Below are 12,657 nucleotides of genomic sequence, written 5' to 3' on the forward strand. Positions count from 1 at the left end.
GTTGGAAAAAATGAGGCCAATGGCAACTAGATTTATATGACAAAGCCCAGTGAGGGAGTTTAAAGTATCCTTTTGGCAGAACAAGGGTTTTGTTTTTACTTGCACAGCAACCGGCAACAGAAAGTATTGTCACTTTAATGCACACATTTTGTATGGGCCTACACACCCGATGTTTGACAGATGTGTTTGATTTAATTGGGCTGTGAAAATAAAGTTGTATCTACTTTTATTTGTTTACTGGTTGTTGTGGCTGGATATGAAATGGGTAACAGGCACTTTGGGGGGGGGGGGGTTAAAAAAAACGTATTTAATAGCAATGTGACAAACATATTGTGTTGTGAGTGGTATGAGCGGGATTAGCTTGTGGTCCGTCCTCTCTTTAGATTCCATCTCATTTTCAAGACTTCAACTTTTAACCAAAGACTCCTGTTTTTTTCTTTGATTCATTCACCTGCTCTGCCCTCTAGCTGTTCTTAATGGTAATAGCACAGACAACGGGCTTTCTTCTGCAAAGTTCTCATTCAAGTGGGTCTAGATCACTGGTACATTTATTACTCAACAACTTATCATATCTTTGGAAGGTAAAAAAGAAATGCACGAAATAAATCGAGTCTGTCATTTTCTTTACAGATTTTCTGTGATTTGACATAACCCACGTCGATATGCATCATTTGGACATGAAACGGATTATGTGACACTTGATAAGAAAGGGGAGTCAGCCTCGCTCAAGTCCCTCCTCTCTTGCCCACATCATACTGGTACAGCAATGAACGAATGAGCCCACAGCGCAGTCGGGATGCACACCGACTCCAAGTAGGAAACGATGGAGCACAGACGGGTGCAGCCACATGCGCGGTGTCCTCTTGAAAGAAGTTCGTTGTGGCCAAAGAAAGGATAAAGCGACTTGAAATCAAATTGGGATTACACTGTCGAATACGGTCAACGATATAGCCATGTGCGTGGACGCTAATATGATTTCATTCGGCTTAGCAAAGAGGTGCGTAAAAGTTAGCGCCATGCGTAATTGTGAAGAGCGCGGCGAAAAATTTTACATCAAATAACCAAACATTTGGATGCCATCATCGTGACGCATACAAGGTCTAAATAATAGTGTGGACTAATATCTCAAACTCTGTTAAGCATGATCCTGCGTAGAAAGTGTCCATTCATTTCGGAACATGCGTGCGCCTTGTGATTCAGCACCACAGACACGGACAGCTCTCCAGTGTCTGCGCATAACTAATCCGGACACCACAACAGTTGCGCAGAATGCGAACTAAGAACAGAAGAATCAGAGAAGTTAAGTTATTGTAGTTCTACATGCAAACTAGCCTACTATCTGTCCAGTCACATTGGCTACAATTGTCACCGATGCCACAGGGCAGTGACTACAGTCAGACAACGTCATACTCCCCGCCCATGAGCAGAGGAAATATCAAAACTGGCTGTGTCAAGTTGTCCCGATATGCCTCTCATACGCGAGGATGAGGAAACCAGAGACATCACCTCAAGAATTGATACAAACGGCATTTTTTCACCACACGTCATGGTTCCAAGATAAACGTTTGAAGAGTGAACGACCCTGATGCTTCCCACTGAAAGACTGTGCTCCCGGGGTGAAATATGGAACGCAGATTCAACCACCTGTTCTCTGTGAGGACCTCCATTGTCTGGTGCTTCTTCTTATGTGAGTCAAGTAAATTTCGTTTACTTTTGGCTTAAACCTACTTTACGTCATGGAGGTATGTTTGAACAAAATTAAAACAATGAGGAATTCGTTTTGTTGTGATATGTCGAGAGTTTCTGGGTTTCAAGATGATAATTATACATATTAATAATATTAGAAATTACACTCTTTGAAAATAATAGCAGGCAATGACCAATTGACCAATTCATGATATTTAACTGTTCACCATCACTTTACATGAGTCATTCCCACAATATTTGGCAACTTATTGCAATTCTGCCTCTGTGTGATTCCAGACTCCTGCATTTGCGTAAGCCATCACTGGTATTGTCAAGCCTTGTTAGTTTCCATCTCGCACTTAAATGAGCTGCCACGGGTGTGTAGCGCCTGACATGTTTCAGGCCTATTCTTGCCATGCTGAAGCGAAGAAGCCTAACGTTATCTGACTGACGCAGACGGCTCAAGTCGGACTCCATTCTCACCTGATTTTCCTGTTTGCAATTTATTTACATTTGTCATTACAGCCCTACGGCTGACAAGGTACGCTTTAGTGGGTGGTGCTGGTTGATGAACCAGATGGAGTTTGACAGTGGAACTCTGAGTGCCAGGAGCACGTTTGGCTGCATGGTGAATGTGCTGACTCGGGCAGGGGCACTCGTAGTCTACCTTGCCAAATATCTTGGGAAGTGTCCAAGATCGGAGCGCATGCAACGCCCGGAACCGAGGCGTCATCTCGTTTCAGTTCTCCGCTGACAGAGGGCTTTGATCTGCGATGCCTTGGGGGCTTTTCTTTTTCTTTCTTTTTTTTATCGAGCCTGGCATCTGGTCTCCGCCGGTCCTTCCCAGGCGGACACGCAGGCGTGCACTTGCGCTGTCACTGCGCAGCATTACGTGCGCGCATATGTGGTCTCGTGCCTTGTGGACAACGGGTATGCAGAATTTGAATAGGCTCTGTGCACCAGCTCCACTACTTCCTGAAAGTCACTTGCCATCTTTATTTCCTGTCCTATATGATTGGCTTAAGTGATTAATCAGGTGTGCGGAAGACCCAGCGCACACCTGATTAATCACTTAATCCAATCATATTGGACAGGAAATAAAGAAGCCAAGTGACTTTCAGGAGTAATGATCATATATATAAGGCTACCTAAAAAGATAAGTCCTTTTAACATTTTAGTGTGAAGGGATTTATCAAAACAGGCAGTCAAACTGTCACACGGATATAAACTTAAATACGCACCCCTCACAGGATTGTTGCTCGGGTTATGGTAACTTCCGATTTCCACGTGCTTAAAGGCCCATTGGCCACAGATAACTGAAAGCAGAATAACCCCAGACAGCAATCAGATCAGGGCCATATACAGGCCAGATCTGGCACTTGTGGCTTAGTTCCGGCCCATATATGGCCCAGATCCACTTGCTATCTGGGACTTCCCCTTACTCCTACTCAGATAGCAAGCGGATCTGGGCCATATATGGGCCGGAACTAAACCACAAGGGCCAGATCTGGCCTGTATATGGCCCAGATCCGCTTGCTATCTGGGTAACAACCTTCCTTAACCAGGTATAGCCAGTACCTGCTTTGTAAATGCTCTGTTATTGCTCTGTGTTCTTAGCCGATAGACAAACATTTTCCAGGAGCTTGCTCGATCATCTCGTTGAGAGAGGTCAAGGAAGAATTTTTACAGTTCACTTTTCTGGCCCCTGGGTGACTGTTTTTTTTTTTGCTTCCCTCTAGAATATGAAGGGGTGGGACCTATGCCCACCCCCCAATTGCTCTCTGTGAAGCACATTGTGTTGCCTCTGTGTATGAAATGCGCTATACAAATAAAGTTTGATTTGATTTCAGTACCATTTGAATAGACTGTTGTAGATGCCAGTTTGTAATGGCATAGACTCATCTGGACTTCCTTCAGTGGGCTGGCTGGCCTATACTTCAGAGGCGATGATGGCCAGACATGGGTCGAAATATACTATTTGAAATGCTTGCAATAACTTTAGAGTTAACTTGAATCTCCCTAGATTGGGTGAGGTTTGCATTTTTGGGAAAAGGAGGACTATGAGTAGGCTATGACTAAACTGTCACGATCTGAAGAAGAGACTTTGCCAACGGAGGCCTTGCTGATCAATTGTCATCCAGTTGAATAGCATCCACCTGCAGGTGTGGACTGGAGGCCACGTTTGAGTCCATCTCTGCTGCTGTCACATAATTACCTCCGTCTAGGACGAAGTCCAGGGGAGGGGGTTATGTTTTCGGTGGTGTGTGAGCAGGATTACAGAAAAAATACCAGACCGATTTTCATGAAACTTGGCGGAGGGGTGTAACATGGGCCAAAGAAGAACACCTTACATTTGAGCGTGGATCCGAATCACAGGAGGGATCCACAAATTACGTTTTATATTTGCCAGTTGTCAGATCGACCAGACCAGTACATAGCCACACACGGATGGTTAGCTTCTAGCTGTAACGTGGTTGATAGCATGTGGGAAGGATTGATTCAGCTAACTGGCTAGTTAGCTAGATTACTGCTGTCTAGCTAGCTAGCTAGGTATCTGAGATACCTCAGAGAGCAGAGCTGGAGAGCACCCGTTCGGCCAACCCCAGCTGTTGCACCAACAGTATATTTTGGATATTTGTTGCCAAAGTATCAGTACCCTTATGTCACTGCTCATGCTGACGACATGCATCATGAGCGGAGGTCTGTGCTCTCCGTGTGCCCTTCTAGTTGTTTTTTTGCATCAGTGTGATAACAACTGACTACTGGCAGTTCAGCAATTGAAATGTTGCTGCCTGAGATTCGTAACCTGACGCGCCAGATGGCAACCATCTGGGAAGGCTTCATTGGAAACCGATTGGAAAAGGGCAGGCCCTCTGAGAAAAAATACTTGCCAGGTGATTGGATGAACCATCTGTCTATCACTGCTAAATTCAACCAATCAGATCAACAAACCATATATGGTTTCTCACTGTCCGCGGTTGTGTAGCGGTCTAATGCTTCATGTTTTCTGTGCAGCTGCTCAATGGGTACCAGGGTTCTCACCCTGGCCTTGCCGGATCTGAGTATGGCCGCATCCTCAGAGGAAGTGGCATATTAGGCTACCGCTCCCTGAGGGGGGTTAGTTTAATCTCGGCTCAACAGCGACTCTGTCTGATGTCTGAGTGACAGTAATGAGCCCAGAGAGTCAGATAGCTGTCTCTCTCTTCCAAATCGCCGATCCTGGGGTTACGTGTTGAATCCTCCACAGTAAAAAGGGACAGTTGTTATATATATATATATATATATATATATATATATATATATATATATATATATATATATATATATATATATTATGAATCAATCCATAAATCTAAAAATACATCTAATTCTGCTTAGATCAATAGCTATTAAATCTTGCTTAGATCAATAACCAATATTTAACAGAAACACCTCAAACCAAATATATATTATTCTAGAAATGTTTAACAATAGGAGAGGCACTTCCTGTCTAGAATTTTCCATTCATTCAGTGTGATGATAATGCAATCAGTCTGTCAGCTTATCCTTAAAATCTGTTTAAACTCCAAGCTCAGAGTCAATAAGATTAAGTTACTGGCACAGAGGAGTCAAATGACATCCATACTAACAACCCTAGATGCGCCTGTTCAAAATATGTTGCTTGGCACTCCATATCATCCATCAACTGCCTCTGAATAATGAGACCTGTTGCAACAGCATCAGAGCAGAGAGGCTACTTCCACATTACGCAACATCGCCCAACAATTCACCTTATTCACCTGGCAGCCATATTGGTCTGACGGAATTGGGGGTGTGGATGTGGAAGTGCCCGTTGACTTCAATGTTAAAAGTTCGATGTAAAAACATCACTTCAAGAACCAAAATAGTCAAAATAACAGGCTGAATACACTATCGGGGTTACAAACTCATCATTACCAGTTTTTCACTGCCGTTGTTTTCGCGTTTGGAAATACATGGGAGTGAATGCAACTATGGCTCATTCACCTCCATGTATTTCCAAACGCGAAAACAATGGCGGTGAAAAACAATCGGAGTCTGAGTTTGTAACCCCGATAGTGTATTCAGCCTGTTATTTTGACTATTTTGGTTCTTGAGGTGATGTTTTTACAGTGAACTTTTAACATTGAAGTCAACGGGCACTTCCGCATCCGCACCCCCAATTACGTCAGACTGACCAATATGGCAGCTGAGGTGAATAAGGCGAATTGGAATTGAAGTTCATATCTATTCTCTGGGTAACATGACCGATGGATAGGCAGTTGGGGAGAGTACAGAAGGTGTTGAAAACAAACTGAAATGACCAGTCTCTCAAACTTAGACTTGTATCATCACTGAATTCTTGTAGGCCTACTGCTCCATGCACATATCAGCCTAAACAGGGGTACAACACACAGTGGAACTAGTGGAACAAAATTAATTAATTAAAAAGAAATATATGATCTGACCTTTAATCAAGTCACCAATCAGGTTACTATGGGAACAACTTTGTTTTTCTGGCCCCCTGCAGTCTTCTGCCATGAGAAGACACATTCTCACGCCGAGGACGAGCTTTTCAAGAAGCTCTTCGTCGGCTACAACAAGTGGTCCAGGCCTGTGCCCAACATCTCTGACGTGGTCATCGTCAAGTTTGGCCTCTCCATCGCGCAGCTCATCGATGTGGTGAGTAGGCGCTGTTAGCGCATTCCGATCAGATTCAGAAAATGTACATCTGACGGAATATCTATGTCTTTGACGAGGTCTCGATAAAAGATTTAACAAAAAGACGAAGAAGAGATCACAGGATGTGAAACATGAACGTAAAACGTCAGTTTCTTGGTCTTGACCGTGTATCGTGACTGTGGGACCCCAGACAGGAAGAGTAGCAACTGCTTTGGCACCACGGACCAACAGCTGCAGTAAGGGGGATCCAGGTGCAATGGACAAATTATAGGCTATAGTTTCACATCTGATGTTATATTGGCATCCCCAATAGGCCAATATGTATACATATTTCAGCAGGTGTAACCAAATGAACTCCAGACACATATCAGAAAAGCTCCTGATTGGTACCAATAAACTTACCAAGCAACTCCAAATTGGTGGTAGGCCCTAATATTTATCCTGTTCAGTGCTAGCTAACATTTGAGCCATTGCAGATGCGTTCAACCTTAGTGAACATTGGTCTTGTTGAGCTAGGCTTGAAACACTCTTTCTTCACTTTTTCTTTACAACTGTGCCCAGGGAGTTATGGATATTCAATTCATCCGTATGGTAAATCAATACAGTGTGGAAGATTATTCCGTTTCTCAGCTAAGGCAACTGGGGCTTAGAGAACATTTATAAATATGTAGAGTTCAATCTTGTATATATTTTGAAGCACTGTAGGCAACAAACCCTCTTCACCGAGCAGCATGAATGAATATGAAGTTTTAAGGATACATATTTTTGGCATTTTATCTACGTAGAGCAGAAAAAGCCAACTTAAAGGAAACTATATAGATGAATCGGCCTTTGCTGCAGTAGACATCACCATCCATCAGTTTACTGAAGTGCTGATGGCTGTGTTTAAGCAGGACTTGACCCTCGTAACTCCTTGCCTATCCTCCTGGACCAAACCCAGTGTTCACGCTGACTCAGAATTCTCACACTCACTGTGTCTGACTGTAATCTCTGCTTTCCCCTTTCGTCCTCTCTGTCTCTGTCTCTTTTTCTTTCTCTCTCTTTCTTCCTGTCTTTGGCTGTCCCATCCTCTTTCTTTATCTCTCTTCCATGCATCACTCAACAGGATGAAAAGAACCAGATGATGACTACCAACGTGTGGCTGAAGCAGGTAAACTGGTAAACCAATGGTTTATGAGCAGCTGCACCAGCTTTATTTTGAGTCAGTAGTATGCGACCTTGATGTATCTGGAGGGAGCCAATCAGAAAAGGACCCATGGGAGTGGGCAGGCAGAGTAGTACAGCAAGGCCCTCTGTTGGGCACCATGTAATTCCATACTAATGGTGTTGAATTACCAAGGGAAAATGGCGATAATCTTTCGTTCCTGGCCTACATTTGACTCGATCACTTACCTGGATCGTTATGAAAGCCCAAACCACTTGTGCAGACAAGCTGTAGCCATAAGTGAAATGAAGACCAAGGACTGGCTGCCGCATTTAAATAGGCTAGACTAGCCTAGGCCTACTCAGCAGACATCACCCATAAACATCATAGTCTATACTCTGCGTTCCCACAGGAGTGGAATGACTACAAGCTTCGCTGGAGACCCTCGGACTATGACAACGTGACGTCCATCCGAGTGCCCTCTGAGCTCATCTGGGTGCCTGACATCGTCCTCTACAACAAGTGAGTGACAGTAGACTGACTGTAGTCATGTTCAACTGGGTGCATATTGGTTACAACACCCAGAAGCGTTGCGTCGATTGGAACGTTGACTGTTTTGAAACTGCCTTCTTTGGAATGTTGAACGTTCTAAGACCAGTGTATTAGAGGAAATTAGAGGACTTCTTACAATTATTACAAATTTCTGGTCTTTTTCACATTGTTTGCCTAGAAAATGCTGCAACAATGTTGCCTTGTTGGCCTGGCCATTTGAGTGCCTGAAGATCTATTGGAGACAGCACCATCTAGAGGCCGACTCCATTTCAGGAAAGCCGTTGAGACGAGTCATACTTTGTGTGATTTGCATGATTGAACTTGAGGTTGAATCAATGTTGTAATGGCATTGGTTTCATTACCGCCTTAAAATGTGAAGTATGAGTTGTTTACCCTCTGGGTTTCATTTAAATCACTAATATCACCTGAATCTCCTGAATGTTCAACAATTTATTGCCACTCCTCTACTAAACTGGAATAACCCTGAATTAATTCTTCTTATTAATTATTTTTTTCCACGTAGCCTACAGCTTCCATTTGCGTATCAAATGGCAGGCAGGGCTCCACTTCACGCCTGGGTAATCACTCGCGGTGACTGAAATTAAAGAGGTGCGAGACTGATGTGATGATAGCAACACGTCGTTATGTCTCCGGCTGCAGCCTTTCTCCCCCCTCAGGCGATTAATTGGGATTTGCAAGAAGCTCCCGGGCGGAGATAAATAAGTTCTGCCATGCTAGAGATGTGTGTGGGAGATTGCTCCCGGAAGATCATAAGTCTTCACCACATGTTGTGTCATATTTTGACTCCCGTGTAGATGAGCTATAAAGGCTATCAGTTAACAGGCTTGAGGTTTTGATCAAATTGAACTGCGCCTTTTTCCATGATAAATAGTAAAACTACCTGATCTGTACACCCCAACAAAATGTTATTTGGCTTAATATAGGCATTAGTGAACAAGTTGTAAACCATGTTTGATGACATCAGAATTCCAACCAGTTTTATTAGTGAGGTAGGTTTTTACACTAGGAAATAGTTTTGGTCATTGGTGCATAACACTGATGGAGACAACATGAGACAGGGTGCAAAGACAAGACGGGACAGTGCAAAGACAGGACAGTGCCATACACTGAATGTCCACCAAACCCGGGCGCCATTTTGTCATTCATAACGTCTCTCCCGCAGTGCCGACGGCGACTTCGCCGTGACCCACATGACCAAAGCCCACCTCTTCCACAACGGCAAAGTCCGCTGGGTCCCGCCCGCCATCTACAAGAGCTCCTGCAGCATCGACGTCACGTTCTTCCCCTTCGACCAGCAGAACTGCAAGATGAAGTTCGGCTCGTGGACGTACGACAAGGCCAAGATCGACCTGGAGCGCTTCGAGAACACGGTGGACCTGAACAACTACTGGGAGAGCGGCGAGTGGGCCATCATCAACGCCGTGGGGACGTACAACACCAAGAAGTACGACTGCTGCCACGAGATCTACCCGGACATCACCTACTTCTTCATCATCCGGAGGCTTCCGCTGTTCTACACCATCAACCTCATCATCCCCTGCCTGCTCATCTCCTGTCTGACCGTGCTGGTCTTCTACCTGCCGTCGGACTGCGGCGAGAAGATCACGCTCTGCATCTCCGTGCTCCTCTCCCTCACCGTCTTCCTCCTCCTCATCACCGAGATCATCCCGTCCACCTCGCTGGTCATCCCGCTCATCGGCGAGTACCTCCTCTTCACCATGATCTTCGTCACGCTCAGCATCGTCATCACCGTGTTCGTGCTCAACGTGCACCACCGCTCGCCGGACACGCACAAGATGCCCCGCTGGGTGCACACCGTCTTCCTGGACCTCATCCCGCGCTGGCTGTTCATGCGCCGCCCGGCGTTGGACGGACGCCGCCGCCGGCTGCTGCTCCTCCAGCAGGGGGCGACGGTGGGGTCCCGCCAGGCGGCCGTGCTCAGGCGCGCCGGGCCCTGCCTCAGCACCTCGGCCAGCTGGCCGCGCGTCGACGGCGGCGCGTCGGACGACCCCCAGCGGCGCCAAATCGAGGACCTGGAGCTGGGCACGCTCTCCTCCTACTTCTCCTTCCGCCCGCCCTCCCCGCGGCCGCCGGGCTCCACCCCTCCGCCGCAGCAGAAGCACCCACCGACGACGATGACCCTGAGCCGCCCGGGGGAGGGCGGGGGCGGGAACAACAGACAGCTTCCGGGCGGGGGCGGCCGGGCGAACCACCTGGTTCAGCGGACGGCCAAGGTGGACGGCGCGGCGTCCGAGTTGTCGTTCCCCCTCTCGCCCAGCGTCATGCGGGCGCTGGAGGGCGTGCAGTACATCGCTGACCACCTGAGGGCGGAGGACGCGGACTTCAGCGTGAGTGACGGCGCCGCCTCAGATCAACATTAGACGACGTTGACTTCAACCTAGTCAGATGTGCCCAGTGGCAACTGATACCAAACCAATGCGTTATGGTTGAGCTTTTGTTTTGAGTGTCTTATACGCCATATGTGGGCTGGGCACTCTTCAAATCAAATCAAACTACATTTGTATGGTTCATTTCATACACAATACAACGCGCTTTACAGAGAGCAATGGGGGGGGTGGGCATAGCTCTTAAAGGTGCATTACACACTATAGTAATAAAAAAAATCACACCCAGGTGGTGAAGTAAGCGGTGCAGGCTCATGAGCAATCTCTACTGCCCCCTGCTGGTTTGCAATGGTATTTGATACTCCTTATTGGTCTAAATCACATGCTAAGGACGGACACACACACACACACATGGAGGGATGAACACACGTCATGTCTAGAAGCAGCTGTGCCGCTTAGAAAAGCCATTAATCATCATCATCTTATACTGTTGCACACCATCTTTCATTTTCCTGTCACGTTGTCGTGACAAGCACCTTATGGCGTGAAAACGTGTCGCGTCTGTGTAGGGTTACATTGACATCATCTCTCCCTCCCTCTCTCTCCCTCTCTCCCTCCCTCTCCCTCCCTCTCTCTCCCTCTCTCTTCTCTCCTCTCAGGTGAAGGAGGATTGGAAGTACGTCGCCATGGTCATCGACCGCATCTTCCTGTGGATGTTCATCATCGTGTGTCTGCTGGGGACCATCGGACTGTTCCTGCCTCCCTGGCTGGCGGGCATGATATAGCCAGGATGCGTCTCCTCAGTCGGGAACAGCGTGACCGCCACTAACCCCGCCCACCCTCACCAGACCGGGAGACGAGGAGGAGGAGCAGTTGGGGGACGACAACGCTCCACCCCTGGTAAAAAAAAAAAGCAGGAAGTAGCAGTACCTCCGCAAGCGGGAGACTTTGCTTTTCACCGCAGAACGGTAGGGAGCATGCTCTACCAAGTTCCCATAAACAAGGAAGTGGCTCGTCGGTCGCGGTCGCACCCGTGGCCAGCGACGGTGCGTGGAGTCGTGTCGTGAATTTGTAACATCTCGGACACTTCCTTCTTCATGTGCTTCTCGTTCTCTACTGGAAAACGGGAAGGGAGCATTCAATTGGTATGAACTTAAAATTGGTAGGATCTGTTTGCATTGTGGAACATTACTTTTCTAAAGACTTCTAAAGAGGTTCCAGTTCTCTCTCCGTCTCTCTCTCTCTTTCTCTCCCTCTCTCTTTGACACTGCTGCCAAATGATATGAAGCATATTTTTGAATGATGTGCGATGTATAAATAAATAAATAAATCAGAAGAAAGAGACGACCTTTGCGGTATCTACGCTGTACGGACGTGCTGGTGACCAGGGATGACAGATGGTGTCTCGATGAGGCAGCTAGATCACTAATTTGTCCCAGCGTCTGTCATCAGATGCACTTTCAGACACACAGGACCCCCTTGAAAACGAGGTGATTCATCTCAAGGGGTTTATCCTTCAAAAAAACAGTTAATCATTACACACACACACACACTTAGAAACACCTGTCTCACACACCTCTGTGTTGCTGTACGCTGCTAGAGTATGATAGATAGGGTATTAGCGTTGGACAGCCATGATTGATGCCATCTTGATATGCCTTCAACAAGTGGCCTTTGGATGGAACTAGACTGGAGAGGCAGAAAAAGGCCTTGTTACAGAACAGAGACTTATGACTGGTGTGATAAACTCTTGCACATGTATACCTTACCTTCTGTTTAAGGACACTTATTTAGTGGGTACAAGCTTAAAGAGCACAATGTCAAATGCTGTTCAAAAGCTTTTACTTGAAGCAGATGTAGTCAAGCTTAGAGAGTAAATACTGTGTGAATACATCCTGAAAAAAAACGGTCCATTTGAACAATTGGATAGTTTGAGTCCAATCATCTCTTTATGGTGTTTTATTCATGATGATATAGACCCAACATTATCAAATGATCAGAAAGAAGATGGTATTCACATATTTTCAATATAATATTTGAAGACTATTTTAATATCTTATAATTCTGAATGATGGCACAGATGGCATCTACTTGGATTTATATGCAACACAGTCATGGCACAACGCAGTCAAACATGTTACACTTGTACAAATAATAAAAGATAAGAAAAAGTGTTTCTTAAGATGTTGACAGGCAGTATCCTATTCAGTCAACGTATTTTAATGTTTT

General features: G+C 45.9%; 1 protein-coding gene across 1 annotated transcript; it reads left to right on the top strand.

The window, feature by feature from the left end:
* Positions 1–1,623: 1,623 nt before the first annotated feature.
* On the top strand, positions 1,624–11,213 carry chrna2b (cholinergic receptor, nicotinic, alpha 2b (neuronal); the record flags this gene model as incomplete). The annotated part of the gene is made up of 6 exons (XM_084453795.1): positions 1,624–1,696; positions 6,215–6,366; positions 7,472–7,516; positions 7,923–8,032; positions 9,246–10,431; positions 11,088–11,213. The coding sequence occupies 6 exons, from the start codon at positions 1,624–1,626 to the stop codon at positions 11,211–11,213; spliced, it is 1,692 nt and encodes a 563-aa protein (XP_084309921.1).
* Between the last annotated feature and the right edge of the window lie 1,444 nt (positions 11,214–12,657).

The sequence above is a fragment of the Borostomias antarcticus genome (assembly GCF_949987555.1).
Source record: "Borostomias antarcticus genome assembly, chromosome: 19".
In the NCBI taxonomy this organism is placed as follows: Eukaryota; Metazoa; Chordata; class Actinopteri; order Stomiiformes; family Stomiidae; genus Borostomias; species Borostomias antarcticus.